Below are 27852 nucleotides of genomic sequence, written 5' to 3'. Positions count from 1 at the left end.
GTGCAATGATGCGCTAAACCCGCGGGCACGCAGGGGCGCGAAGGAGCGCGGACGAGTGCGGACGAGTGCGGACGGGTGCGTACGGGTGCGAACGGGTGCAGTAATTTGCGTTAAGTTGTCTTGGCACGCGGTATTTGCTTTTGCGTGGGGCTACGCGTGTTTACGGAGTCTGTGGCACTACACTGCGATGCAGTGTAGTGCGGTGCAGTGCACAACATGCAGATCAACTCTTGCCTGAGATCGCCGCCGTGGATCGCCAGCAGATCACTCCTCCCCACGTAGCCACTACGCTTTTAAGCTTTGGCTTCGCTCTCTGCCTCTTCGCCCTCTACAAGCCATGCCTCCTAAGAAGAACGCTAAAAAGGAAGCTAAACCCAAGAAAGACCCTCTGAAGAAAGCTGCAAATGCGACCTTTGGTCTAAAAAATGTGAGTCTGCCCCGGTTGCCGCGGGACGGCGCTGTCAGGCAGTTTTACCCATTGGATTCTCTGTCCCGGCTGCACCGGTCGCGTCTGGTTTCGTGACGCAGCGCAGCCTGTTGTTTCGGTGTATTTTCTGTGTACTAACGCGTATAGAAAAACCGCTCGACCAAGGTTCAGGCGAAAATCCGTCAGATCGAGGAAAACGCAAAGAACTCTGGCAGAGACAAGCGTGCTGAGGCATTGCAAAAGCGCCGGGAGGAGGAGAAACGCGCTGCAGAGCAAGCAAAGGCTGAGGTGGCAGCTTTATTCAAGCCTGTTCCCAAAAAGAAGCCTGTTCAAAATGCCAACATCACTCGGTTCGAGGATGTGAAGGAGTCTCAACGCATTGACTTGTACCGGGACGTTCGTGATGATACTAGCAAACTGCCTCCAGAGAAGCGGCCCTGGACGGGGACGGACATTGTCTGCATGTTCTTTTTGGAAGCCGCCGAGACTGGCAAGTACGGCTGGCTGTGGCAGTGTCCCAACGGTAACGACACCTGTATATATCGACACGCTCTCCCACAGGGCTACATCTTGCAGAAGGACCGCAAAAAGGGCAAGGACGACAAGAGCAACCAGATCAGTCTCGAGGAATTCATTGAGATCGAGCGTCACCGGCTCGGAGAGAAGCAGACTCCTCTTACCGAGGAAGTGTTCGCCGAGTGGAAGAAGAAACGGTTGGCTCAGCGTGAAGCTGAGGCTGCGAAGGGCAAAGAGAAGGACTCGCGGCCTGTTGGCAAGAGTGCTCTCACTGGACGTGAGTACTTCGAGCGCAACAAGGACGCCATTACACAATCAGACGCTACTGCAGATGAAGAGAACTGGGACTTTACTGCTCTTCGTCGCGAGACAGAAGCGCTGGAGGCTGCTGCTGAAAATCAAGACGACTCGGGCGAGCTGAAGCCCGAGGCACAACCGGAGCAAACGGAGCAATCGGAGCAAACGGAGGAGACTACTGTAGCTGCTGCTGCCTAATTAGAATTTGTTTTTTTTTTGTTCCACCTTTTCGCCTGCGGAGGCCTTATTTGACCTTATTTGGGTTCCCGACCGTCGACATGGGTTGATTGGTTCGTTTATTTTAAGCTTATTTTATCTATCCACGTGACTACTTTGTTTTGGTGTATGTCCTGATATGCTGATAATGCATTCTACAAACCGACTCTCCATCTTTAGGCATAAGCGACTACTACAAATACATTCAACTTTCATTTCGTGTTATTTCGCAGTTTTTTGTTTTCGCATTTTCAACGACATCCTCCGAGGGGACTGATTTAACCGAAGAAATTTCTCCTGGCTTCCAGAACAAAAATGACTGACGTAAAATGGTCACTTTTGCAGCATTCATATACATTTTAAACAGGAATTATTCGCGTGCGGATAATTATAAATCTTTTAAACACGCTTACTGTTTAAACCCCGGTTTTTGTTTGTGAATATATAACGTCGCGATTCTGCTTCTGAAAACTATCCCTCTACCATCTTCACCATGTCCAACTGCTATTTCGACGTGAGCGGTAAGTGTAGGAAATGCTGCTGAACGAAGTGTTCAGTCCATTGGTCGTTGTTTGTCGAACAAATGTCTAACTTGTTTTTAGCTAACGGCCAACCCCTTGGTCGCATCGTTTTCAAGCTCTTTGACGACGTTGTCCCCAAGACTGCCGCCAACTTCCGTGCTCTCTGCACTGGCGAAAAGGGTTTCGGCTACGCCAACTCTACCTTCCACCGTGTCATCCCCCAATTCATGCTCCAAGGTGGTGACTTCACCCGCGGTGACGGTACCGGTGGAAAGTCCATCTACGGCCACAAGTTCCCCGATGAGAACTTCGTCTTGAAGCACAACAAGCCCGGTTTGTTGTCCATGGCCAACGCTGGTCCCAACACCAACGGTTCCCAATTCTTCATCACCACCGTCGTCACCTCCTGGTTGGACGGCAAGCACGTTGTCTTCGGTGAGGTCGTTCAAGGTATGGACGTCGTCAAGAAGGTTGAGTCTTTGGGTTCCAACTCCGGTGCTACCCGTGCCCGCATTGTCATTGACAACAGCGGTGTTGTTGCTTAAACTCAACTGCGATGATTATGTCTGTCCCATGGTTAGCCGCTCGCGTCTAACCTTAGACCCGTGTGGCTCCTCAGGGAGTTTTATAATGTCGAATAAAGAAATTGATGTCTCCATCTCCATTAAGGGTAGCTGTCGCCGCAGGCGGGCAGTATGTAGGGACTGTATGGGTCTGGATGGTTCAGGGTACCGCTGACTGTGGCACCTGTGTCGCTTGCTGGTGAGTTTGGCGAGATTAATGTGACCGAGAGCGATTTGAACTTGGACGTTGCCGGCATTGTTTGTAGACGCAAGTTGTTTCACAACTAGACCACTCGACTACGAAGGTTTCGGAAAAGGGGAACTCGCCGTGATTTGAACCGCTAACATAGATAAGGGATTGTGTTTGGTTTCAGATTATTCTGTTTACTTTCTTGCGTCCGACCCGCACTCGTTGTGAGTAGGTAAAGTACAGCTATTTGTCCGTTATACTTATTGCTACTAGCAAGCAAGCTACGTCCTGTACAAGTTTTACATTGCTAGAGAAGGAACCTAGTTCGCCCCCCTAACATCAACATGTCAACAGTTACATCTCCTATTTTTGTATCTATCATCCTTATAATTCGTTCAATTAATTAAGCTACGGACCCATAGACATCCAACGTAGGCAGGTACGTGCTTCAAAAATAGAATGCCATGAACTCAATCAGAGAAGTCTTCAGAGACTCCATCAACACATTAACGTAATCCGAAATGGTTTTCCTCAATGCTCGTTTGGTGAGTAACGAGGCGACGTCGGCGAGTAACTGGGTGAGGTTGGGGAATAAGAAGGACTTGTAGGTGAATACACGGGTGACCGTGGAGACATGCGTCCTTGTGCGTTTTGTGCGGAATGACCAGGAGAATACGAAGGACTCGTCGGGGAGTACGATGGACTTGTTGGTGAGTAAGACGGGCTCGTAGGCGAATATGACGGGCTCGTTGGTGAGTAGGATGGGCTGGTAGGGGAGTATGAAGGACTCGTGGGCGAGTACGACGGGCTCGTGGGCGAATACGACGGACTCGTTGGCGAATATGATGGGCTCGTTGGTGAGTAGGAGGGACTCGTGGGCGAGTACGAAGGACTGGTAGGAGAGTAAGATGGACTCGTCGGAGAGTACGAAGGGCTGGTGGGCGAGTATGATGGACTCGTTGGAGAGTACGAAGGGCTGGTCGGTGAGTACGAAGGGCTCGTGGGGGAATAGGACGGACTCGTCGGCGAGTACGAGGGACTTGTGGGCGAATACGACGGGCTCGTCGGTGAGTACGAAGGACTCGTTGGCGAGTAAGCAGGTGATGAGGGACTGTAGCTAGGCGAAGATGGACTGAAGCCTGGGCTGGATGCTCCGCTGAACGGACTCATGTAGCCAGGAGAACGTGCGTCCGCTCCGTACGGGCTAGCCATCATACCATAGTCGTCGTCATGCGTGTCTTGACTTGTTTGGATCAAAGGAGAGAATGCCGCATCGTCAGGCGAACCCATGTATCCACTGTCAGCTAATGGCGAACGCTCATAAGGAGTAGCAGAACCCTCCGGCAATATAGCCTTGCCCATGCCAGTTCCAACAAGTGTCGGCATTCCTGCACTGGGAACCTCGCTCAAGAGAAGATCTTGATCGAGGAAGACATCAAAAGAGCCAGTACCCATAGGAGCCAACTGACCCAACATAATGTTTTCAGAGACACCACGGCAGCCATCCTTTTCACCACTGGCAGCGGCATCCATTAAAATTTCAACTGTTTCTTCGAACGAACATCTCATCAAAGCACCAGTTTCAGCACGGTTAATACCGTGTCGAGTAATAGCCATCAAATGACCTCTAGAAGTCATAACGTCGCAAAGCAAAGCCAAATGACGGTAATTGACATACGAACCATCGAATTCAATAACGTTTCTCAACTCCTTTAATAAGGCCGAGCGGGTAGCTTCGATACCAAGGACTTGCAAAACTTCAACGAATGAGTTGGAGTATGTGCGAGAAGGATCGACACCCTCAACAGCCATAGATTCAGCCAGGTTAATACCATCTGTCTCAAGAACCCACTCATCATCACGAACAAAAACACCGTCGTCGTTTTGATGAACAATCTTGTGTTCCATCATATAAACACGCGTAATGTTCGGGACACCACGAAGACTAATGCTCTCAAGCATATGGCCCTCAATAGTTTTGAGGAAGATGTCTTCCTCAATGAGACCATCATCTTCATCCGCCTTCTTATCATCGTCACGAATAATACGACAACGAATAATAAGCTTCTCCGCATTGTCTTCGGACCAGATAGTGAAAAGATCGCGCTCAAAGCTCTCAGCAATCTTTCCAGCAACGTCACTCATACTAAGCTTTTTGTCCAACATCTTGGCACGGTCTAACTCAAGACGAAGAAGCCAAGGTGATTGTTTGTAAAGGTTTTCTTCAACTTCTTCATCAGGAATAGCAAAGAATGCCTCGACAAAGTCTCTATCCTCATCAATAACGGTGTTCTGGGGATCGGGATCATAGTGAATCTCCGTAGCAGATGTGACAGTCTTCAGGGTCGTGTGCTCAATTTGTGTTTGGACATTCTTAGCAAGATCCATGTTAGATGCAATTTCTGGAAGCAAATAGATCGTCAAGGACGGAGTTTTAATGTTTTTGGCAACGTTAAGAATTTCTTTCAACCGAGGAACACCCAAAGTAACGTTCTTTGAAGACACACCGGCATAATGGAATGTGTTCAAAGTCATTTGAGTAGCAGGTTCACCGATGGATTGAGCAGCTAAAGTACCGACCATTTCGCCAGGATTAACTTGACATTGTTGGAATCTAGCTTCAATCTCACCAATGATCCACTCAAATGCAATCTTGTTCAGGTGATACTCCATAACAACTCTCTTCGTAGCAAGTTTCGACCGAAGAAGAATTTGGAACAGAAGAGTAGCGTTTTCCTGGATTTCCTTGGTAATACGATCATCACCACGGAAGACACTAAGTTTGCTGATCAAGTTGCGAACACCGTAGATAATGTCACTGGGTAACAAATCTGTTGGTTTCTTGCTGTCGAGATGGAAGATCTGCACAGAATTTTGAATGATTCTGTGAACATTAACAGGCTGCGGCCAGCGAGCTTCGCCATTAGGGAAGATAAAACCTCTGCACAACTCACGGTCCGTAAGAAGTTGAGAGTACTCCTCATCAAGCAATTCTTGCATAGCAACGTCGCCTTCAATAGAATTCTCCATGTGAAGACATATTTTTTTATCTTCCACAAGATCAATTCTATATTTCTTTTCAAAGTCAACATTGGAGAGACGAAGTGCATCGAAGACTTGGTACTCAACAATTGTAGCATCAAGTCCATCCTCTCCGTAAGCAAACTGGACAATATCGCCCATGGCATTTCGGACAGTTCCATCATAACGAACCATAACATCCTCCATAGCTTTCACCAAACGACGTTGAATGTAACCAGTTTCGGCTGTCTTAACGGCAGTATCGATCAAACCTTCACGACCAGCCATAGCATGGAAGAAGAACTCCTGAGGAGTTAAGCCCCGAAGGTATGAATTTTCAATGAAACCACGAGACTCTGGAGAATCATCATCCTTGGGGAAGTGAGGAAGTGTCCTGTATTTAAATCCGAAAGGAATACGTTTACCTTCGACAATCTGTTGACCGACACAAGCAGACATTTGAGAAATGTTAATGAAAGAACCCTTTGAACCAGAAGCGACCATTTGTTTAACATTATTCGAATCCTTCAAACTGTGCTCAGCAGAACGACCTGCATTATCACGAGCTTGGTTAAGAATTCGAGAAACCTTAGCTTCAAAAGTCTCACGAAGAGTCATACCGGGTTCGGGTTTGAGACGGTTTTGTTGAGCATCCTTAATACACTCTGTAACTTGGCGTCTGGCATCCTTGACGGTTCTTGTGATATCCTTCATAGTTGCAAGATCAGCAATGGTGTCACCAATACCAATGCTGAAGCCGTTATGCAGCAACCAAAAGTTGACAACACGTTGAATACCGTTAAAGAAGGATTTGCAGACTTCGGGGCCTTTTTCTTTCCAGATAGTATGGACTAAACCACCCTGGGAAGCACCCACTGTTTTTTTGTCGACGACACCATAAACGATATCGCCATTTTCAATAAGCATACCCTTATCATTCGGGTTTATATATGTTTGTTTATCATCATCACGGGTGAGGTTAATACCTTTAGGAATGACAAGACTCAAAATCTGTTTACCAGTCCAAAGGGGCTTCGGTTTCAAAATAACAGGAGGAGGCACCACTCCGTCCCAGTTGGGCACCCAAAGCATAATATTCATAACAACGTCGCGGGAAAGGAAATTATCGCGCAGAGAGAACTTGCGCACACCAGCAAGTGTATCTTGCACGATACCCATAACAGGCTTGTTTGATTGAGGAGAAACAATCTGTCTTGGGACCATAGCAATTTCCTGAATCTCCGCTCTCGTTTCTTCAGATTGTGGAACGTGCATGTTCATTTCATCACCGTCAAAATCAGCATTGTATGGGGAAGTGACGGATAAATTCAGTCGAAAAGTTGAATAGGGCATGACACGAATTCTGTGACCCATCATACTCATCTTATGCAGCGAAGGCTGACGGTTGAAGATGACAACATCTCCATCGCGAATGTGTCGTTCAACGCGCCAGCCGTAACGCAGAGGAATATCGCCGGCACGCTTGTGATAACGGAGATCAATACGTTCACCAGTATCACGAATAATGTACTTCGCACCAGGGTGCTCATCAGGGCCGTTGCGGACCAGCTCCTGTAGTTGGTAAATATTATAAGGCGTAACAGTTTCAGGATATGTGAGGGTTTTTGCAATGGTTCGTGGGACACCAAGCTCATCCAACGATAAGTTAGGATCACCAGTGATAACGGTACGGGCTGAAAAGTCAACACGCTTGCCCATAAGGTTACCACGAAGACGACCCTCCTTACCCTTAAGACGGGCACGAATGGACTTCAACGGTCTTCCGGATTTTTGGAGAGCTTGGGGCTGACCCGCAATCTCATTGTCCATATAAGTAGCTACATGGAACTGCAATAACTGCTCATACTCGGAAACAATGTGTGCAGGCGCACCCTCTTGCTCACAGCGACGAACATTGGCGTTTGCTTTTATGATATCAGAAAGTTTATGCGTAAGATCATCTTCACCACGACTAGAGCCGTCGACAGAAATACTGGGTCTGACACTGGGCGGAGGAACAGGCAACACTGTAATGATCATCCAGTCAGGACGGGCGTACTGCTCGTTAAGTCCCATATACACAAGGTCTTCAGAACTGATGTGCTTGAAGATGGTGTGCACTTCAAGTGGATTAAGAAGACGTTTTTCAGGCAGATCAGAGTCGTCCTTTCCTTTTTTCCATGAGCCCCAAAGTTTGAGACCCTCCTTTCGAATAGTAGGCTGGGCGTTACCGCATCCGCCGTGGCCTAATTCTCCTCCGACACGGTTTGGATCAAACGCATCTGATCCCGCAGACACGCCTGTCTCACAAACCATTTTTGCTTTACAGATATTCCAAATGGCGTTCAGCCTATTTTTTGGATCTCTGAATCTTTGTGTCTCGGCAAACTTGGGGTTGGAGGGATCGATTTTAAGTTTGCCGCAGTTCCAGCAAACACATTCTAAAATTTTTTTGATTTTTGTCAAAAACCCAATGTGAAATACAGGTTTTGCCAATTCAATGTGACCTAGCGAGTAGTGAGTTAGTAACCGATACATTTGACCGTGTCTGCAAGCAGCAAAAATGCATACCAAAATGACCAGGACATTCAGCCATGGTCTCGCCGCAGGTTTGACACTTAAACTGACGATCTAAATAAAACTGTTAAAAAACCGTTGCAACAAAACGAGAACAAAAGAAAGCAATCCCAAAACAGCTCCTGACAGCAGAGTAAACTGCATGAAAGTCGTCCAAGGTAACATACCGATGGTGCCTAGACGAGGATCCAAGAGACCTGCAACTCTTGGACGAAGTCCAGTTTCATCCATTGTCTCAGGAAACTGAAGACGTTAGACTTCTGTACATTCGAACAAAACAATGTTCCAGCATACTTCAATCTTCGCAACACTCATAGAACGAATTTCCTCGGGTGACAAGATACCAAACTGAACCTCTTCCACCCGACTGTCCAAATGTTAACCTAAACCCAAAAAAAAACAGCATACCGCAACGGAACGGAAGAGGGCGTGAACTTTTGGTTAGCTTTTGACTGAAAAAAACGAGTTTATACCTGTATCCCGCTCATCCTGTGTGAGTTGCAAAGATTTCGACGTCGGTGGCAGTTCCTAAATTTTTAGGTGGTAGCGCCCTTCCTCACACTCCACACTACCAGCCAGCGGCGTTGAGCCTGTGATAGAGATTTGTTCGTGTTATACGAGATCTGTATACATGAACATGTGTGCCCAAAACTATTCAACAAAGTTATTTATCGAGTTTTACGAGGACGTGTAATTTTTTTTTCACGACGTCATCTGCGGCGTAACGTTGTCTCGGATGGTTTGATGGCGAGAGAGGAGACTCTAATAAAATAGTGTTTCGCTTAGATTAGATAGATAAATTAAGGTTATCTTTGATTTGTAAGGTTGTAGGAGGAACCCAGTAAAGAAACGGTATATGGGCGTGCCCCGATTGCTTATATCAAAAACTGTATATTGCTATTAGCTACCAAAAGTGTTCGGTCCTTGTTGAATTCGATTTATGTCTACAGCACATCAGTTGTGAGTGGTGAAAGATGGAACCATGGGATGGCGGAACCACCGTATGTGTGTGTACAACTCGTGAAGATGAGACTTATGGATCAGTCGGTATTAGTGTACAGATGGGAAGTGTAGCTTATTTCGTCTTGTTCGAATGAGGCTCACTTTTACGTCTCTTCTTCTTGTCACGAGGTTCGTTCTTGCCAACAGCTGGAGAAGCAGCAGGTGTAGCGTTAGCGGTGGCAGCGTTCTTCTTGTGCTTGCGCTTTCTCTCACGTGCGGACTCGTTGGACTTTTTACCGCGAGGAGTAGCGGGAGCACTGGCACTCTCGGGCTTTTCGGGTGCAGCGGGAGCAGTAGCAGACTCCTCCTGGGAAGAAGAAGGAGAGCTAGAAGAACTATCGTTTGCCTCTGGTTTTTCCGTCTCGGCAGCTGTGTGCTCCTCTTTGTTTTCGGTGGGAACAGTTTCAGCTCCCTGTTCCTGTTCCTTCTCCTTGTTTGCCTCGAAGGTGACCATGTTCTTCTCGTACTCCGAGCGAAGTTTAGCGGCCTCTTCTTCAAAAGGCTTCTTCTCCTCCTCAGACAGGCTGTCCCACTTTTCGTGGCAGGCCTTGTTCACCTCCTTGACGTCGTTTCCCTTCTCACCCAGGCTCTCGCGAACGATAGGTCGCTGAACCTTCTGATACAAAATGTAAGCGGAAGGGGGACGCTTGGGTTGGTTAGGGTCCCTCGCTTTCCGCTTTCCAGCGGTAGAGGAGGCGGCAGCCGCTGCTGCCGCTGCTGCTGCCTCACGAAGACCCTTAGCCTTCGCAGCGACAGCCTCCTTCAAAGTCATATCGTCTTCCTCGTCGGAAGCCTCGTCAGAAGGGATGTGCTCTTCAATCACCTTCTTTGTTTGCTTTCTAGGGGTTCCCTTGCCACGAGGAGACTGCACGGGCAATTTTTCAGCCAAAATTTGCGGAAGCGACCGCTTAAGCTCGTTGCAAGCTTCAACGGCAGCGTTGAACGCCTCGCCAAGTTTATCGATAGCATTAGCTAGCTAAGAGATTGTCGTTAGTATAAAGGAAAAAGGAGAAACACGGGAACACCATTGGTAGGGAGGTCATTCAGATAGTGAAAAACAAACACGAAACCAGACTATCGTCCTGAGACGCTAACAAAGCCAAATAGATGTTGTTGACACCGGTGTAAAGACTTAAACCATACCGTCTGTGAATTTTTGTCGGCAGAAACCATTTTTTCCGAAAAACACGAAATTAACGTTTGGTGAAAAAATAAAATTAAGAGAACGCGAGGAAACAGCACAAAGTTGCTGAATGCGTGAACCGAAGAAAGTGAACGAGTGTTACTGCGACCTGCTCAGTCCAACAAGGTTAAAGGAAATCGAAACCAGTTCGACACGAAGTTTGGTTAAGGGTGGATGAGTTTGCGCTTAAGGTTAGTGACCAGCCGCCTAGACGTTGTGAGGTTGGTTGGGCGACAGAGGGGTTTCTGTGACCGCTGTGCTAAAATTTGATATAACGAGATACGGCGGTACGCAGCGGAATGATGGGGGAAGGAGGGGAAGAGGATGAAAAAAAAAAAAAAAAAAAAAAAAAACAATTCATTAATTAATTAATTAATTAAAATAAAATAATGTAAAATATAGATAAATGAGCTGATTGAGACTTGAAACTCGAGGTTAATTGCTATATAATATACCATGTAGCATGAAATAAAAAGCAGCAGTTAGTACGGTGAAGCAAGTAAAAAGGCAATAATAGTAATGTATGACTAAAAAACAATTGGTTAAAGAAAACAAACAGCTAATTTGGTAATATATTTAAACACCTACAAACTGTGACGAAGTGTTTTTCTCTCCAGTTTTATTGTTTTTATTTTATTTTATTTTACATTATTTATTTATTTATCTTATTTTATTATTCAATTTAATAAATTTACTTTTGTTTTTTCCATCGAAAATTTAAATCTTTTGTACATTGTTGACAACGTAATAGAATCCAGAGAAATGCATTGAATAAAGTATCAATTGAGCAAGTCTCTCAAACTGCAAACGAAAACTATAACTGCTCCAATTGTACGACAATCCAACACTCGTCATGATCGTTTCAGTGCATTAAGCGAAGTTAAAACTTAAAATAAACACCGTCAAGCTCAAATAGTGCACACATGGTCAGCATGGCGAAAATGTTACACTGAAAAGTTGTTTTTACTTATCAAAAAAAGTCAATTGAGAGTATGCTAAAATCTTTCATTGGGTCACCAGTTCTTCAAAAACACTACAAATTCATTTCATAAACACACCGAGCTGAGATGCAAATCGGTGTTTCTTCTAGAAAAGCACAAGGGAACTGAGAGATCAAGAAATGCCCTCAAAGCAAAGGAAGACCTCGAGAACGTCTGTAGTATGCCCCAACGAGTCCAGAAAAAGGACGTCTACAGCTTTAATCTCCTTTAAACTACCTTATTTATACACCCCCGATATTCTTTGTCTCTAAGTTGTTGTATTATTACCTGCTTACTAATGTGACCGTTCACCCATAATTACCAACGCAAAAAAAACTACATATTCCATTCAATAGAGAGCCACAGACTGCAGCACTTTAATGACACACATATTTACTGTATCTGCGTGCATCCCCGTTCGTGAATGTTTTTTTTTGTGCTGCTAAAAATGTAGAATTGTCGTGACCACCGTGTAGTCGGTCACCACCATACGACTTCACACGAGCAAGGAAAAAACAACAAAAAAGTTACTGGTGGCAGACGTACAGCCACTACAGGTATTGGAGCCAAATGTACTTTTGAAATGTCAGCAGATGAGACGAAAAACACATCTGAAAAGGAGCCTGTGGTGATAACTGAGGTGGAAGATCTTTCGGCTTATGAGAGTTTAAAAAAATTTAGTGACACGCCATCGGCCGGTAGTGTCCCAGATGTTTCTACACTATGGAAGCTGTTGTCAGAACTACAAAATCTACACGACTTTGAATTCCGACGGAAATCGCTATTTAAAAAGGAGTGCGAGCGTTTGAAACGATTACTCGAGAAACGCACAGCCGAAGCCGATTCGTCTGCAACAAACTCAAAGGATGCCACCGACGTTTCCATCGTGAAGACGGAGGAGGATCTTGGTTTGGTGAACGGCAGTACCACCGAAATTGCCACCAAAGATTTCGTGTCAGATGAGACGGAGGAGGGTCCAAAACCGAAGAAACTGAAAGTCGAAGAGCCAGCACATGATGGCGTCTCGGCACAAGAGTTGGGGAAAACAGAAACTGCGCTTGATTTGCCGGTGAGGGAAAAGGATGTTGACGATAACGCCAACGCCAAAACGGCAGAAGACTTGTTTACCGGCTGCCTGGAAACAAAATTACTCACTACAGAAAGTGATGAAGAAAAGAAACGTTTACTTGCTGTCGCTTCTTTCCCCCATGATGATTTACTGAATCTCGTTGCCGGAGAGCCAGCTACGGCCGACTTTTCCTACAGCAAACCGTCTAACCAGGTTGCCATCTCTACATACTACGGCGCTTTGGAGCAATACTTTCGCGCTTTTACAGAGGATGACATGAACTTTCTGCGTGAAGAACCCGACATCCAGTCTGCATTTGTTATTCCGCCCTTAGGTCCACACTACTACGACGTATGGGCTGAAGAGGAAGACGTTGCCAACTTTTACGCTGCTCCCATGCGGCAGAGCTTGTCGGTAGCTCCTCACGGCTTCGCTTCGAGCATACAAGAAAGCAACCTACACACGGAGGACATCAGCTGTGGCCCGTTGACCGAACGTCTGCTTTCAGCTCTTATCCAACAACCAGCCGACGTTGCTGACTCTGATGATGATGCATCAATCCTTACCTCGGACAAGCTTGAGTCACCTTCCACGTCAAAAACCGAAGCAAACGTCGTTTCCGAAAACTCTCCAGATCCCTCTTCTACGAAAGACGACGAACAACCATCCTCTGAACAAGCAGAGGCGGCGGAAAACGAAGAGACGCCGTTCACCGATATGAGCTTTTCGCGTTTCGAAGACTATTTGAAGCAGCGGCTAAGGAACCTAAACATGCTTTACGAGGAAGATGTAGACTGGACCCGCCGGAAAGATGATGAAGTGTGTGCCACACTACGGGATCTTCAGGAACAGCTAAAGCATGTTGCCGAGCATAATAAACAGCGGAAAAAAGCCATTCTGGATTTGTTGCCGCATGAAATGGCATTTCAGGAATTCACAACCGTTTTATTTGATCTCGACAAACAGATTGAACAAGCTTATATGAAGCGGAATCGCTCACTTAAGGCCAAGAAAAAGCGTGTCGTTGTTGATAAAAATAGCCTCGCTGCTATGAACTCACTCGCAGGCATAAAAGCCCTCATAAAAAAACGTAAAACGTGGCTTGAGACTGTTGGACTGTTGTTTCAGGACCGTCTCAACCCGTCGACGCTAGGGCTCGACAAACCGTTGTTTGTTGAGCAAACGGTTTCGTCGGAATCAGTCGCACAAAGCAGTTCTCCTCGGAGGGAAGGGTCTTCGTCCGAAAAACCTTCACAAGCCCAAGAACGTTCCACGACCGTCTCTACAACAGCGCCTCAAGGTTAAGCAGTGTGACCCGAACACCCGTCTTCATACGCTCTTTTTGCATCTGTACACACCCACCCACATTCTTTACTTTTCCGCCCGTTTTGAAAAGCCTTCCCCCGCTCGCTGTTTTAATCTGTTTCCTTTTTGTTTCATGTCTACGACCCGCCGTATCCTGCTAACTTTTTGGTCTTGTACTCTCATGTATCACCACTGTGTCTTGGCTATGTGCCACGCAGAACACGAATCCAGCTCCCTCACTTAATTATACTAATAGATTACGGCAGAATGAAATTGTTTAATGAACACACGCACATGCACATCTCATAACCAAACAAATGATCTATACAAACAATTGTTCTTCGTAAACGAAAAGCGCTAATACATTTTCAAGAAAGGGTTCAGGACGGCTATACCGTAGGGGAAGAGGGGGAAGAGAACAAACAGGAAGCGCGCTATAAGCGGAAAGAGAATGTGGGAGAGAAGGCGGTGGACAAACAGAGAGGGATGGTAGCCGGATTCGATAGAACTTTTCGTGCACGGGAAACCAAAGCTCGCGCATAAACAAAAACAAAATCTTCTGCTCCTCTTATTTTTTGAGATCCATAATGTTTAGAGAAAAGTCGCACAATGCAGCTTCACATACAGAATAATCAGGTCATTAAATCCATTCAAATCACCATTTGCTTCAAATCCATTCGAATTCACCGTTCGCCTTGAAAAATAAGTAGTCCTTGCCATTGACACCGACAATTCCATCCTTAAGCACACACTTCCACTTGTTTTTGTTGCGGTTGACCTTATCGTACAAGCACAAAACGATGGCCTGACCAATGTCAGAGCCTTCTTCAGTTTCCGGAGCATCGTCGGAATCGGGATCGTCTAAATCAGAGTTGATAGCTTCATCAGACGGCGTATCGGAAGCCGCACCACCCTTTCCATCGGCATCATCCTCGTCGTCGGCGGTGCCATCAATTTGAAGGACACGGTTTTTAGCCAAAATCGAGTAAATTTCAGCGTCTGCTTTCTGTGCAGCTGTTGGTTCAACAACTGCCTCCTCCTCCTCCTCCGCTTCAACAGAGGGCCCGTCTGTTTGAGGAATGTGGGTGCTCGAAGGCTCGTCGGCTGAGGAGCTTTTTCCATCGGAACCCACAGCAGCAGGTTGCTGTTGTTTCGAGGCAGATTCATCGCGAGCACCACTTGCAGGCGTGGTGTACGCGGGTGGGACTGGCTTCGTGTCTGGAGACGGCGGCGGGAGATTAGGAAACGTCTGTTGAGAAGGTGGTTTGGGTGAATCTTGCCCGGGAAGAAGGAGACCATTAAAGACATTATTAGAATCTGCTTGAGCAGGAAGGGACGACGAGTTCGAAAACGCACCAGTGGACGCCAACGAATTCTGGCCGGGTAATTGTAGCGCCGAAGCACTGTAAGAAGGATACGTGACCATTCCATTTGCCATATTCACATTACTCTGTGCGGCAGCAGCAGCAGCAGCAGCGGCGGCGGCGTTGTTTTGAGGAGCAGCAGAAGGCGTACGGTGAACAGACAACGACGACGGAGTTGACGTATAGTACGAAGGAGCACTTGTTCGACTAGCTTGTTGCTGTTGCTGCTGCTGCTGTTGGACAAAAGCATCCATCTGCTGAGCAGCACGGATAGCTGCAATGTTTCCAAGAACAGGAGACGCTCCTGAAGCAGCAGCTGCCACAGCAGCTGCTTCCAGAGCCTCTGGTTTTATACCATTCACAGGGTCGAACAGTTGACCCAGCGAAAACGGCGCTACAGGAGCCTGAGCCCATGGAAAACTCGCGACATTTGTAGCTACAAGCTTGCTTTGCCACAACTACTGCATTAGTCTTTGTGTTCCGGGCCTCATCACGTACCGACTGCAATTCTTGCAACGTAGCTTCTTCGACTCCATTCTCCTCGAAATCGTTTCGCGAATTGGCGATAACGTCCAGTATCACATGCTGGTAAACCTCTCCCTGACGCGTTAGTTTCTGTTAAGAGCAATTCTCTACTTACGACAATTGAATTTGACATGATATGGGTGAGGGTAGAGGGCAAGTTAAGATGCGCGGCGGAAGGAGAGGGAGCGAGCATTAGGGAGGGGAAGTGTGTTGGTAAACGAGATAGAGAGACGTAGTGAAACGCATTGCTTTGCAATGCGTTTCACTAGAGTATCTTGTAGTATCGTGCAGCACCACCAAGTTCACTAAAGACATTTAATACAGTCCAGTGCTGTACACCGCCATGCACAGCACTACCGTACAGCAGTCCTTGGGCGCGCCCAGGCTGAACCGGCTACTAAGGAAGATGTCGCTGCTGAACAGGTGTATTCCGGTTTTTGTGGCTCTTCTCTTACTATGTTCGCAATGCATATGCCCTGTACGCGGAGCTAGAGCTCAGAATGATGATGATATGAAAAACACAGTATCGCCGACCGAAATTGGATCACGAAATGACATAAGCATATTCCTCAAAGACTTTGCTGCTACTGTAACATCAGAAGACTTGATCAATCTACAAAATGATGCAAATAGTGGAGATGCTCACGCCCATTTCGTCTTAGGAGCACTCCAGTTGTTTGGTTACGAAGAAGCATTCCGCACGGCAATTCCATACAACCCAGTCTTAGCTCGTATTCATCTAGAAGCTGCTGCCCGGAAACACCATCCGCTTGCTATATTCGTGCTGGCGTATCAGCATCACGCTGGCATCCACTGTGCTCAGAACCAGTCGAAAGCACTTGAACTGTACCGATACTTAGCAGACCAAGCACTACCCTTCGTGCAACCGCTTGGCCATGAGGGAAACAGAGGCCACGATCCCGATCTGTATCACTTGAAAATGGTCCAGAATGTTCATCGTCTGAGAGACGTAGTTTATGTTTGGGAGTATGCAGCTACTCGAGGCTCTGATCTTCCCTCCAAGTACAGCTTGGCTGAATTGCACGAAACCGGTCTGAGAGATATACCTCAGGACTTGCCACAGGCACTGACTATTTACCGTCAAATTGTCGATGAGTATCTGCCAAGCAGCATGAAAGTCAGCAAGGAGACGGCACAAACCGTGCAGTCCCGACGCTTCCGGGACTACGACGATGAACAACGCATGTACGTTGGCAGCACCGCCTTCCGTTTGGGCCGTCTTGCCTTGATCGGTTTGGACGGTGGAGATCCCGACTACGAACTGGCGTGGGCATGGTTTACCAAGGGAAAACAATTGAAGAATTACGAGTGCATTAGCGGTCTCGCATACATGCTTCTTCATGGACTCGGGGTGACGAAGAACGAGGCTCTTGCCCGTGAGTATCTGGAATCTGCCGAAAAAGCTGTCCTTCGATATCTCCAAGCCAAAGAAACCTTTACCGTCGGCCACGTTGAAGCTGTCAAAAGATTGGGTGCTATTTCTGCTTACCGAGAACTTGGCAAATTCGAATATGCAAACGGCAAACGGGAAATGGCATTGTCCCATTTGCAATCTGTTTATAACGCTCATGATATTGAAGCTGGCTACTATCTTGCTCATCTTTTTGAACAGAGTGACATTAGTGTTTCCGTCAGGCTCTACAAAGAGTTTGCCGAGATAATGTTTCACTTATTTGATTTCAACAGCGACACGTTGTCGTCGCGTTTTGCTGCTGAAATGGGTAATCGAAACGCACAAGTTCAAGTTGCTCAGAAGTACGACCCCGATGTCTCCCTCCTTCGCACACTTCCCGAACTTTACGATGAAAACGCAGTCGCAAATGATGCCCGCTTGAAGACGGCATTGCTTTTCTACTCTCGCGCAGCTGGTCAATACCATCGTGACTCCATCGTCAAAGTTGGTGACTTTTATCGTCAAGGATTAGGCACACAAGTGGACGCCCAGACCGCCATGACATATTACGAAGCAGCTCTGCAACTCGGGGAGTCTGCTTTTGTTCATTGGCGACTTGGTTGGATGCATGAGAAGGGTCTTGGTGTACCTAAGGATTTTGAATTGGCCAAACGGCACTATGATCTTATGCTGAAGAGCGACAAACGGGCAGAACTCATGAGTACGTGGTCGTTGTTGCGTCTGTCTATTTTGAAAAGTAGTTACGCAGAATCATACGAAATGGTATGTCGTCTATTGAACAATGCCTTCCGCCGGGTGCAAGAACGGATTCAGGCACCGCTCTGCAACATTAAATTGCTCCCGGCGAAAGTCTGTTTTCTGCCTTCGTCGGTTCGAGCATCTTCCAGCAATTCCTCCCAAGAGTCTGTCACGACTGCCGGAGTCTCGACTTCGAGTCCTACCTTTACCACTACGGAAAAAAAGCAAGACATGAAAGAGGACGATATCATGTATAACGGCTTTGACTACGTTGACCGTCGACTTGTCGAAACCATAGTGGTGACAATCATTGTACTTATTGTTGGTGGTTTTTTCACCCGTCAACATTTACGGAATCGTCAAAGACTGAGAGAAGACAGACTCGCTCGTCGTGCGAGACGTAACCAAGTTGCTGCGCATTAAGCAGCAATCATTCTTTTATCCTTATAAACAGCTTGGCCATTAAGCGAGCTGAAATATTTCCCATCGCAGGAAGAAATCCATCGTTAGTGTGAAAGCTAACTATAGTCGTCGTAATGAACGCGAAGAGCTCTAAGGAAAAAGAGCCTTCTCGATGAACAGTTCGTGTCTCGTTTAGAAATTGTGATGTATGTAAACGAGTTACAATCTTTTCCAGTTCTTTCAATTCATGTTTCCTTTTTTTTTTAATAACAAGGAATTAACGTTGTCAATTAAAACGAATGTATAGGAGGTGTGTGTACGCGTATGTAGCAATATTGCGAACGTGCTAATGTAGCGAGATGAGCAGACATATATAAAAACTATTTTTTTTCTTCGAAACAAGTCGTGTACCGGACTCATATTTCGTTTCGTTAGTGGTCATAAATCATAAAAAAAGAAAAGCCTTCCCTGAAAGCTAAGTCGTTGTCCAATCGTCTTCTTCTGGATCGTATCCAATAAGTTCATAAGGAACGCCGAATTGTTGAAGGAACATGCCCATTGTATACTTCGTTTTTTCTTCCGAAACGTATTCCTGACCATCCTGTTGAAGTCGAACACATCGAGTAACTCCTCCAGCATTTGCAATTCGTTCTGCCATAGGGTGAAACAGAACATCCGCTGCTTGCTGCGCGGCAGCGCGCCAACGATGAATGAGGACTATAAGATCATCGTCCTCGTCTTTCGTCTCAACTTTAAAAGCAGCTTCGGCCGTGTTTAAATCATCCTGGAGCGTTTTTACCTCCTTTTCAACACGTAATCGATGGGAAAGCAAAGCGACCAATTCCGGATCGCTGGAGCTTTTTAGGGATGCTATGGGTGATTGGAACGATCGCTTTACGCGTTTCTTCCTAACAAAGCTTGCCTTCGAGGGAGAAGATGACAGTAAATCCGAAGAGGACGAAAGCTCCTCGGAGGCAGAAATTGGTGTTTCATGTGCACATGGTGATTGTGTGTTTTGGTTCTGAGGAGTTAACGGTAGTTTCATAACAGGGCTCTTGAATGGTTTAAAAAGTGTCGATTTTACATCGCGAAGACGTTTTCGTGAAATGGGAGGCGTGAACAGCTGCTGATCGGGTAACTTATGTAAAGCTTTAGGTTCTGGAGTGTTCATTACAGGCGTATCCTTCGGGGGTACGGGAACATTATTTTCGTCTTCGACGTGTACCGGTTCCAATGGTTCTACCGGAATTGAGGATTTCTCCTCGACATTGGCCAGAATATCTGTAGATGAAGAAATTTCTTCCTGCGGCTTCGCAGTTGTGTCGTTAATATTCGTTTCTGACATTGGCTAAGGACAAAAGTAACTCGACGCGTCCTTCATCAAAAAGACTATCCCCGCGTCATAAAAGCTTAAAAAAAGAACGCGTCAAGACGCGACACTAAATGAAATTCACTACGCGCTAAACCTCTTCTATAGCGTAAAAACAATTTATCGCAAATAAAAAGAGAAAAAAACTGTATTTTAGAATCATTTCATTAGAATATATAGTAATTCCATTTATCCAATGGCTAACGGCCTTTTCCCGAAACGACCGAAACCTTCATGATAGGAGCATATGAATAACACTAATGAAGCTCATTCATACTATAGTAACACAGGCTTTAGGATAACTGCGGGTAATGAGCCAACTTAATATGTTCAGCTACTAATTTTTGTAAGAAACTAGGATTAAACGCCAGTGATGGATTGGCCCTGATTTGTTGATCTGTTTCTAATAGCATTTTTAAAAAATGACAATCTGCCGGTGTAAACAGAGTCATCACATCAGAGACATGAGAAGAGGAACTGGAATCCGAAGTAATTGACGTGCCAGTGGGTACTAGAGAAGGGGGATTATTGAAGGCTTTGGGTGCTACGGACGGAGTGTTTTGCTGAGAAACAGAAGAAGCACCTGTATCTTTTCCAAAATTCCCATCTCGTGTGACAGGCACGGTATTAGTTTTGTTGATAATGAATAGACCAAGCAGTACACGCTCTTTAAAGTCCGCAGGAAAAGAGGAATTAGGGAGGTATTTGAGGATTTCGGGAGGCTTACCGGGACTTGGCATAAGTGGAACAATATATGCGTCCTTAACTTTTGGAGACTTTGAACGTAGTACCCCGTAGCGATTGCGTTTCAGAAAGTAATCAAACAACGTGTCAAAGCCATGTGTGTCTGAATTCGTAGGAAGGAACACCATAGCAAGAATGTCTTTCGAAGGACTATGCTGTAGGGCCTGAAGATATTTTAGAGTAGATTCCATGCTAATGCGCCCATCAAGTGAAGCAGTAGAGGATAATATTTCATTCGTAAGTGTGGAATCCATGAGTGAGCCAGCAACCTGAATTCCTTTTGCGGGAAACTCTGCCACAGAAGCCATTTTTATGCGGCCTTCCCAAATAGCATTTTCATTCAAAAACAAAGGACTGTGATCCGTTGGAGAATAAGGAGGTGTTTGTGTGGAGCCATCATCAGACAAAATGTCTGCAATGTTAGGGTCGTCGATTTCAACGAGGTCCGCCGGATTCACAGTTGCGAGTGTTTCCTTGTGTGAAACCTTAGGAGTGAGGGGCTGCGAAGATGCATCGCGAGAGTTTCCCTCCTTTGAAGAGTCTGCAGCAGACTGTCCGTCAGAGCGCGAGCCTTCCGAGGAGATATTTTCTTTTTGTTGGCTTTCTGATTCTGGGGAACCTACACGACTAGGTTCGTATGGTTGTTCTGACCGTTTCTGTGTTCCACTTTTGGCCGGTGACATCTCCTCCTTTAAATCTTTATCACCTTCAGTTTCCCCATCCTCATATTTTCTTGGTTTTGGAATATGGTGTTCTTTTAAAATGGTATTTTCTGTGCTTTGTTGACGGATTTGTTCAGCAAAAACTTTAAGGTCAGGATTTGCCATTTCCTCGCTCGTCATGTGCACAAGTTGCACAGGTGTAATCTCACCTTTGAATAAACTAGCACGTAAATGCGGATTCCTATCATCCGTCAAATTGAATTTAATATTCCGGAATTTGTCTCGATACGCCTTATTAGGAATTGCGTTTCCGTCAATTTTGTAAGATAATTCAATAAACATTGTACGCTCCAACTGGAGAGCAAATTCGACTAAATCGGGGAATTTGAGATTCGCACTCTCCGTTTTGCATTTTTCTACCATCGACTTCAGTGCTGATAGCCATGCTTTAGCAACACTCTGCCGGACCTTGTTTGGTATTTCTTCAATGTTTGTAAACTCCTGCAAATCTCGATCCATAGCAGGAGTTGGCGCAGATGTCGATGTTGGTTTTGGATTTGACTTGCTTCGTTTATTGTTGACGTACGAGGGTAAAGTATCACTATTCTGTACAATGTCTTGAGAAGTCATATCAGAAACAGAGGGAGGGGGAGGAACCGGTAGATCTGTTTGTGTTGGAGCGAATACCTGTATCGAATCTGGAATAGAGGGGACAGGATCAGCAACTGTATTAACCGGTGCGATGCCTAATGGAAACATTGTCCCCTCAGGAGTAAAATCGTTTGCTTTCCTTTTACGGCTATTATCATCAACAAGCTGCTCGGTATTTAAAAACTCGTTCACGAGACTGTCAGAGGTAGTTTCTTGAGGCAAAATGTCGACCTGTTGATACTGCTTTTGCCTATATACGAGCTCTGGATGAAGGTCTGGTCGACATAATTCACAGTAGTATTTTTCAGGAAGAGCATCACTTTTTAAGCCCATGCAGCTAGCGTGCTGCCAATTGTCACAGCCATCACATTGAACAAAGGTTTCACCATTGTCCGTAGCGGAACCACAGATGCATCTGGTTACGTCGCCTGAATACGATGACGGGTTGTTTTCGCGTTTGGGAATGTTTTGGCCCAATTGATCATTAAACTCTGAATGACTGAACAAGACATCAACGTTGTTATTGATAGGAAAGTCGTTTATACTGAAATCAATATCATCTGTTTCGTGTTAGATCTTTAATGTTGTTCAACGCCTTTTCTATTTAGCTCTCGTTCTAACTTACCCATTTCTGTCGTCAAAAAGACGCACAAACTAATTATGGGGAGTTCTTTTGTTACAGAAAATGTTTTTAACGGTTTTTCGATCCCAAGAATGCACAATTAGAGTGTTTTGTTCTTGAAAGGTTTTGTTGTGTCGGGACGCGCCTTCAGTGAGTCGCCAAATTTAGTCGCCGCCCTAGAGAGTATAATTTCTATAGAATCACTATTTGGTGAGTTCTGCAGCTTCATTCCTGTTCTAAAAATATGTCTTCTGCAAGAGAACTATTGAAACAGGCTCGATTACAGAGAAATGGAACAAATACTCGAAAACGCGCTGATCGTTTTCAATCGGCTACTCCAAAACGCGTAAAAAAACAAGAAACAGAAGCGCCAAGAGACAAAAACCAAAATGAACCGTTATTAAAAGATAAAACGGAAGATCATTCTCTTCGAGAAGAAGATAAAGGTACACCTATACTCCCAGTTGATTTTTTCGACAAAACCAGTACCGGTAACAATACCGCGATAGACGAAGAGTGGTCGAACTTTGAGAAAGATATAGCAGAAGTTACATCTAAACAAACTGAAGCTAAAGATCTAGCACAACGGGAGAATGAACTAATACGTCAACTAAAAGAAGAAAAACTACTCGATTCAAATAATGAATATTCAACACCATCTATGAATAAACAAGAACCCGATGACACAATTCACGACCTAGATCTTTTTTATGAAGAAGAGTCTTATATGACTACGCTCCGAGATCGTTTAGAAAAACTCAAAAACTTTCGACCAAAAGATAATACTCTTAATGCCGTTAACGATGAGACGAATATAACCAACGTTGACGCTCTCATGAATGTCGAGGAAAGTGCCTCTGAGGATGAAGACGATTGGAGACGTCGGTAATGTGAAATGGCTCATGTAAACAAATCACGAAATCGACTGTTAAATGTTTAAAAGGCTTTCTTCGGTGAGCCTTAAGTCACTTAAGACTATAAATTCATCCCGGTACACGAATTTACCATCCAAAGAAATCACTCTCTTTGCAATGCTACTGAAACTATCCCTCTTTTCTTGGCTTCCTTTTCTTCCGTTTTTGCAAGCAAGTCCGTTGCCAGATAGTGGTTCCTCGGTTCATACGGACTCTTCGTCTATGTCATCAATTGCAAAGCGGGGCATGTTTAACTTCTTAGGCTATGATAACTCCGTCGCACCGAATGACTGTAAAGGTTCATTCCTTTGTCCAATGTTACGTGGGGAATCTAGAGCATGCCCCAATGCTTACATGCAATATAATGCATCTCTGATATACCACGGCTATACGTCTTATGCTTCGCATTGGTGCACAGCCATCTACAGATGCGAAAATGACAATTATCCAAGTCGCACAGGTCGAGACATTATTGATGAGTTTGATCAATTAAACTTGCAATGCTCTGCTTGTGGAACAAGATACTTCAGCGATGACTTGGAAGGGACTCGTTGCTCAGTAACCTTAAATTACTGCTACCCAAAATGCACCAGTGTTATCCCAGAAACAACGGAGTATGAATATAAAGAGCCTGTTCGCGACTGGTAAACTCAAATCCGTAGGCGCTGCGTTATCGTTATGAACACCAGTATTCCATTTCATTATCAGTTAACTCTACTTACTTCAACATTCCGCAAACACAACAAAAAAAGGATGGACGGCCAGTAATTGATGAAACAGTCAACACCTTCAATTTTTATCCTTAACACTCATTTGTGAAAGTTCACGAATGCAGTCATCCACTTCTCCACCAGGGTGCTCAAATTGCCATTCCAGAACCTTTTCTATGGCACTTTTCACATCAGGTCCTGGTTTTACATGCAACTGTTGCGTAATTTGTTTTCCCTGTTTATCCTTCGTTAGTAATCAAAAACCCAATATTTAAGAAGTGAATAACCGTAAGGTTTTGCAATGGCGTACATTAAGAATTGGTTTCCAAGAATAAGCATCTTGCAGATTGTAGTCATAGACTCGCTGTAAAAGGGTTTCGAAGTTTTCGAACGTCTTGTGCATGGGCTCATCTGACCGTTCCACAGCGCTCCAAACATATGCACAAGCAAGAGCAACGTGCCAGTTAGAACCAACTTCTCTAATGAAATTGCCGATGGTGACGCGGCTTAGGGATTCAGGTTGGTGTGCGAGTTTATCGAATGATTTTGCAAATGCAAAAGACTGACTAAGCGGAATCACAACAGGATTGGGAAGCTTCAACCGATCACGAGAAGTTTTAGTTGGCACGTAAACTTCCTTCTTCTTTTCCAGCATTTTTTCGTTGCGCCAAGGAACGAGGGTAGCAAATAACCAAACCACGAAATCACCGGTAGAAGAAAGAGGACTTGGCTGCGTAGAGGCGTCCGAGAAATAATTAACTGCTTGACGTGCTGCAACCAAAGCACGCTGGACTTGTTTATATTGTTCCGGCGTAAATTCATCAAGGATAAGAGCAGCAATGCCAGTATCGTAGAGCATTCCAACTGCCACTTCCGGATTTGTTGCTAGACACGTTAGAATAATAATAATAATAACATATACAAATACATACAGTTTAGCATTTTACTGAGTTCTTCGCCAATCCGCTCTTTGCTCAACTTTATAAAGAATACGTCCTTCCATGAGTTAGTTAAAACAATATCAAAGGGCTGTGTATAAAACATACCAAAACTTTGGGGTGTCTAATAGCATTAAAAAAGGTATCGTGCAAGGTAAAATTAAAACGAGAAGCGAAACGAATGCCACGCAAGATACGTAATGGATCGTCAATGAAAGAAGCAACAGCATCAACAGGAGTGACAAGCGATCTGGAAGCCAAATCCTTTAGTCCACGTCCTGTAATGTCCTCAATTTCGTCGGTACGAACATTGTAGAAAAGCGAATTAACGGTAAAGTCACGACGCAAAGCATCGGTTAACACTGTGCCTGGAGTCACCACTGGTATACGACTCGAATCCGGATAAGTTTCGGCTCTGAGGCTTACAAAATCAATGTCTAAACCGTACAGTCCCATAGTAGCTGTCTCAAGATGCTGACTTTGTTCGGGATTTGTCACAAGCTTCCCTAACACTGAGTCTGCCGGTACAAGTGTCGTAGCTTCTTGCGAACGGACAAATTCAACAATAGCCAAGGCAAAGTCTTGCCCGCTGATATCTTTTAAAGTGACATCTATATCATTGCTTTGACATCCGAGCAACTTGTCGCGCACCCAACCACCGGCGAGACGAACTTCAAGAGACGTAAGGGATTTCGTCTTTTCCACATAATCAGCGGTCTTTTTCAGCAGATTAATAACCTTCTGCTCAATTTCATTTAAAACCAATTTTGACGACATACTCTGCCGATATTTCCTGGTGTGGTGTAGAACGTGAAAACAGCGAAAAAAGTAGCGAAAATTTGTATAGACAAGCGACGAAAAAGGCTTTCTTAAGCAGAAGATAGAAGATGAATGACAGGATTTAAGTCTTCCGACGCAAATTTTCCATGCGAATACTTTGTTTCCGGGCACGCCGGTGAACAGAAGGCGGCTGCTTCCAGATTTCCGTTGGTTCCAAAACAGGCTTCGTTTCATCCAGTAGCGTCCACAACCAGTCTGGATACTCATTATCTTCTTTTGCAACAGGGTCTGGCTCATTTTTATGAATTGACAAGCCCTTCATTATTGTCCCAGCAACAGTGGAACTTGGAGGCCGAAACAAAGGAGCCGCTCGCGAAAACAATCTCGCCTGCACACAAATTCCAAGTCGTAGATTTCTTAAACTTCTCATCAATCGTAGACTTTGAGCCGAGATTTTCGAATGGAAGGACATGGTGGTGAAACACACTTAGAAATTGAGGATAATTAGAGATAGAAAGAATAGTCCAACCAACAAATAACTTTCTCTCAGTGAACTAGTTTAATCCCGGAATATGATGGAGAAAGAAAAAGAGAAAACGAGGAAACGAGATTATACCAATTGACTGATGAAGAAAAAAAGAAAAAGTCGAGTTATGAGCAAACTTTTAATACTGCAGTTCGCTTAAAAAACTGTTGGCACCTTCTTTGTCTTTATCAAATTCTGCTTCGTTTTCCTTCAGCAAGTTTCCAATGCTAGGACATCACAAGCACCGGTCAAAACACGAATTTGGTGGAGCATTTTTGGTGGTGAGTGCTGCGTGTGGGAAAATGTGGGGGCATATTTTCACCACCACCACCATGATAAAATGCACTTGACGACGCTGTTAAAGCATTTACGGAGCTTTAGCGAAGCCCAAGATTCCACCACCAGTCGTGAATGCGGCATGATGCTGAATTGCCCTGCATGGAGCAACCAACGTTAAGTAGAAAGACATCCACGTCCACAATTAGTACGGAAGGAGGTGGAGATGGGACTGGCTCAAAATCGACGAAAGAGCGGAGACGCAGTTTTGTTGTTCATAGCAGAATGCGACGTGTAGGAAGTCATTCGCGTTTAAATCGTCTCGGTAAAATGACGCCGTTGATATCGAAGGCACAGGAGACTTCACGGCCCGTTTCAAGTGTCCAATTGTCAGAGATGAACAAAACATCGGGTCGACCAACTCTACATCGGGTTCATACATCTAGTGGTACAGTCGAACACCGTTCTCGCCGTGCTGATTCTATTTCCACAACAGGAACAGCGGCTTCTGCAAGCACAGCAAATCAGCCTTCAACCACACAAGGCAAGAAGACGGTGACCAAGGCAAACTCAGATGCAGGGGCTTTATCAACGGCAACTGCACCAATTACAACGAAAACGGAAGCCGAGCCGGCAGCAGCCTCCACAGCAACTGCACCCCCAGTTGAAGGGACTCAAGGACTGTCCACAGGAGAAACTGGAACGACGACAGGCGCGACAAAGGGAGCGTCTGTGGCTGTAAGTTCGTCCAGGAAATTACCAACATCAACGCCGGTAACGACAACGGCGGCAGGCATTCTCCATCACGGTACACCTGGAAAGACGAATGTAGCTGGCAACAGAACTGGAGTGGATGATGCCGCATCCGTAGCAAACACAGACATGGCGACAAAAACGAGTCTATCTTCGCGATATCATCCATCACCAACGGATTCAAATTTATCAGAAATGATGATCCGACACCGATTGGGCCATCGTATTACTAAGACGGCCGACCAGCTTTTCGACTTGGGTACACCCACAAGTCGAACTCAACAGAAGATCCTCATTCAGCGGGCCCAGTCACAGTTTGAAGCTTTGGAAGACGAAGGCGGACCGGACACCGTTGATCGCAAATTTCTGTACCCCCGGTCGCGGCAGGTACGCGACGCCATTCAACATCAAAGACGTGATGTATTTCGTTTTCAGAACACCATCTTGGAGGGCCTCAGCCGGCTGGACTTATCAAGAGTTCACACACCAGCGGAGGGCGGTGCCCATGGTTCCGACATGGACGCGCTTGTGAAAGATTTGTCAGTAAGACTGAATAAGTTACAACTCTTGAAATGA

General features: G+C 45.4%; 14 protein-coding genes across 14 annotated transcripts; 7 read left to right on the top strand and 7 right to left on the bottom strand.

Annotated features, from left to right (window-relative positions):
• The first annotated feature begins 267 nt into the window (after positions 1 to 267).
• On the top strand, positions 268 to 1466 carry SJAG_01715 (mRNA export protein Mep33). The gene is made up of 2 exons (XM_002172925.2): positions 268 to 427; positions 575 to 1466. Exons 1-2 carry the CDS (start codon positions 338 to 340, stop codon positions 1436 to 1438), a joined length of 954 nt encoding a protein of 317 aa, XP_002172961.1. The 5' UTR covers positions 268 to 337; the 3' UTR covers positions 1439 to 1466.
• A 342-nt stretch (positions 1467 to 1808) lies between these two features.
• On the top strand, positions 1809 to 2645 carry SJAG_01714 (cyclophilin family peptidyl-prolyl cis-trans isomerase Cyp2). Its single transcript, XM_002172924.2, has 2 exons — positions 1809 to 1977; positions 2059 to 2645. The coding sequence occupies exons 1-2, from the start codon at positions 1950 to 1952 to the stop codon at positions 2520 to 2522; spliced, it is 492 nt and encodes a 163-aa protein (XP_002172960.2). The 5' UTR covers positions 1809 to 1949; the 3' UTR covers positions 2523 to 2645.
• Positions 2646 to 3075: 430 nt separating this feature from the next.
• On the bottom strand, positions 3076 to 8924 carry SJAG_01713 (RNA polymerase II large subunit Rpb1). The gene is made up of 6 exons (XM_002172923.2): positions 8802 to 8924; positions 8737 to 8762; positions 8623 to 8695; positions 8496 to 8571; positions 8323 to 8382; positions 3076 to 8258 (listed from the first exon to the last, which is right to left on the bottom strand). The coding sequence occupies exons 1-6, from the start codon at positions 8814 to 8816 to the stop codon at positions 3262 to 3264; spliced, it is 5247 nt and encodes a 1748-aa protein (XP_002172959.1). The 5' UTR covers positions 8817 to 8924; the 3' UTR covers positions 3076 to 3261.
• A 239-nt stretch (positions 8925 to 9163) lies between these two features.
• On the bottom strand, positions 9164 to 10802 carry SJAG_01712 (HMG box protein). The gene is made up of 2 exons (XM_002172922.2): positions 10474 to 10802; positions 9164 to 10306 (listed from the first exon to the last, which is right to left on the bottom strand). The coding sequence occupies exons 1-2, from the start codon at positions 10501 to 10503 to the stop codon at positions 9404 to 9406; spliced, it is 933 nt and encodes a 310-aa protein (XP_002172958.1). The 5' UTR covers positions 10504 to 10802; the 3' UTR covers positions 9164 to 9403.
• A 950-nt stretch (positions 10803 to 11752) lies between these two features.
• Positions 11753 to 15949, bottom strand: SJAG_01710 (transcription factor TFIIA complex large subunit; the record flags this gene model as incomplete). The annotated part of the gene is made up of 3 exons (XM_002172920.2): positions 11753 to 15689; positions 15730 to 15831; positions 15872 to 15949. 3 exons carry the CDS (start codon positions 15947 to 15949, stop codon positions 14535 to 14537), a joined length of 1335 nt encoding a protein of 444 aa, XP_002172956.2. The 3' UTR covers positions 11753 to 14534.
• SJAG_01711 (SAGA complex subunit Ngg1) lies at positions 11811 to 14156 on the top strand. The gene has a single exon (XM_002172921.2). The coding sequence runs from the start codon at positions 12077 to 12079 to the stop codon at positions 13865 to 13867; it is 1791 nt and encodes a 596-aa protein (XP_002172957.1). The 5' UTR covers positions 11811 to 12076; the 3' UTR covers positions 13868 to 14156.
• A 171-nt stretch (positions 15950 to 16120) lies between the features above and the next one.
• SJAG_01709 (HRD ubiquitin ligase complex subunit) lies at positions 16121 to 18591 on the top strand. The gene has a single exon (XM_002172919.2). The coding sequence runs from the start codon at positions 16163 to 16165 to the stop codon at positions 18350 to 18352; it is 2190 nt and encodes a 729-aa protein (XP_002172955.1). The 5' UTR covers positions 16121 to 16162; the 3' UTR covers positions 18353 to 18591.
• On the bottom strand, positions 16152 to 19730 carry SJAG_01708 (swi five-dependent recombination repair protein Sfr1). The gene has a single exon (XM_002172918.2). The coding sequence runs from the start codon at positions 19674 to 19676 to the stop codon at positions 18807 to 18809; it is 870 nt and encodes a 289-aa protein (XP_002172954.1). The 5' UTR covers positions 19677 to 19730; the 3' UTR covers positions 16152 to 18806.
• Positions 19731 to 19847: 117 nt separating this feature from the next.
• On the bottom strand, positions 19848 to 22971 carry SJAG_01707 (transcription elongation regulator). The gene is made up of 2 exons (XM_002172917.2): positions 22383 to 22971; positions 19848 to 22317 (listed from the first exon to the last, which is right to left on the bottom strand). Exons 1-2 carry the CDS (start codon positions 22384 to 22386, stop codon positions 19994 to 19996), a joined length of 2328 nt encoding a protein of 775 aa, XP_002172953.2. The 5' UTR covers positions 22387 to 22971; the 3' UTR covers positions 19848 to 19993.
• Positions 22624 to 23268, top strand: SJAG_01706 (mediator complex subunit Med9; the record flags this gene model as incomplete). The annotated part of the gene is made up of 1 exon (XM_002172916.1): positions 22624 to 23268. One exon carries the CDS (start codon positions 22624 to 22626, stop codon positions 23266 to 23268), a length of 645 nt encoding a protein of 214 aa, XP_002172952.1.
• Positions 23269 to 23410: 142 nt separating this feature from the next.
• SJAG_01705 (meiotically upregulated Mug117) lies at positions 23411 to 23941 on the top strand (the record flags this gene model as incomplete). The annotated part of the gene is made up of 1 exon (XM_002172915.1): positions 23411 to 23941. One exon carries the CDS (start codon positions 23411 to 23413, stop codon positions 23939 to 23941), a length of 531 nt encoding a protein of 176 aa, XP_002172951.1.
• Positions 23942 to 24082: 141 nt separating this feature from the next.
• On the bottom strand, positions 24083 to 25718 carry SJAG_01704 (ATP(CTP) tRNA nucleotidyltransferase; the record flags this gene model as incomplete). The annotated part of the gene is made up of 4 exons (XM_002172914.1): positions 24083 to 24238; positions 24314 to 24888; positions 24936 to 24999; positions 25050 to 25718. The coding sequence occupies 4 exons, from the start codon at positions 25716 to 25718 to the stop codon at positions 24083 to 24085; spliced, it is 1464 nt and encodes a 487-aa protein (XP_002172950.1).
• A 124-nt stretch (positions 25719 to 25842) lies between these two features.
• Positions 25843 to 26193, bottom strand: SJAG_05244 (ribosomal protein subunit L37; the record flags this gene model as incomplete). Its single annotated transcript, XM_002172913.1, has 1 exon — positions 25843 to 26193. The coding sequence occupies one exon, from the start codon at positions 26191 to 26193 to the stop codon at positions 25843 to 25845; it is 351 nt and encodes a 116-aa protein (XP_002172949.1).
• Positions 26194 to 26658: 465 nt separating this feature from the next.
• On the top strand, positions 26659 to 27852 carry SJAG_01703 (TORC1 subunit Tco89; the record flags this gene model as incomplete). Its single annotated transcript, XM_002172912.2, has 1 exon — positions 26659 to 27852. One exon carries the CDS (start codon positions 26659 to 26661, stop codon positions 27850 to 27852), a length of 1194 nt encoding a protein of 397 aa, XP_002172948.2.

The sequence above is a fragment of the Schizosaccharomyces japonicus genome (assembly GCF_000149845.2).
Source record: "Schizosaccharomyces japonicus yFS275 unplaced genomic scaffold supercont5.3, whole genome shotgun sequence".
Taxonomy (NCBI): Eukaryota; Fungi; Ascomycota; class Schizosaccharomycetes; order Schizosaccharomycetales; family Schizosaccharomycetaceae; genus Schizosaccharomyces; species Schizosaccharomyces japonicus.
This window is presented reverse-complemented; position numbering and strand designations above follow the sequence as displayed.

What these genes read in the sequence shown, in the direction of transcription:
- SJAG_01715 (XM_002172925.2), top strand. Translation starts at nt 338, where the DNA reads ATGCCTCCTAAGAAGAACGCTAAAAAGGAAGCTAAACCCAAGAAAGAC. An exon ending in CGACCTTTGGTCTAAAAAAT is followed by an intron (nt 428 to 574) that starts GTGAGTCTGCCC and finishes TAACGCGTATAG; the next exon opens with AAAAACCGCTCGACCAAGGT.
- SJAG_01713 (XM_002172923.2), bottom strand. An exon ending in TCCTCGTCTAGGCACCATCG is followed by an intron (nt 8,383 to 8,495) that starts GTATGTTACCTT and finishes AGTTTTATTTAG; the next exon opens with ATCGTCAGTTTAAGTGTCAA. An exon ending in TGAATGTCCTGGTCATTTTG is followed by an intron (nt 8,259 to 8,322) that starts GTATGCATTTTT and finishes ACTACTCGCTAG; the next exon opens with GTCACATTGAATTGGCAAAA.
- SJAG_01711 (XM_002172921.2), top strand. Translation starts at nt 12,077, where the DNA reads ATGTCAGCAGATGAGACGAAAAACACATCTGAAAAGGAGCCTGTGGTG.
- SJAG_01708 (XM_002172918.2), bottom strand. Translation starts at nt 19,676, where the DNA reads ATGTCAGAAACGAATATTAACGACACAACTGCGAAGCCGCAGGAAGAA.
- SJAG_01712 (XM_002172922.2), bottom strand. Translation starts at nt 10,503, where the DNA reads ATGGTTTCTGCCGACAAAAATTCACAGACG. An exon ending in CCGACAAAAATTCACAGACG is followed by an intron (nt 10,307 to 10,473) that starts GTATGGTTTAAG and finishes ACAATCTCTTAG; the next exon opens with CTAGCTAATGCTATCGATAA.
- SJAG_01714 (XM_002172924.2), top strand. Translation starts at nt 1,950, where the DNA reads ATGTCCAACTGCTATTTCGACGTGAGCG. An exon ending in CTGCTATTTCGACGTGAGCG is followed by an intron (nt 1,978 to 2,058) that starts GTAAGTGTAGGA and finishes ACTTGTTTTTAG; the next exon opens with CTAACGGCCAACCCCTTGGT.
- SJAG_01709 (XM_002172919.2), top strand. Translation starts at nt 16,163, where the DNA reads ATGTCGCTGCTGAACAGGTGTATTCCGGTTTTTGTGGCTCTTCTCTTA.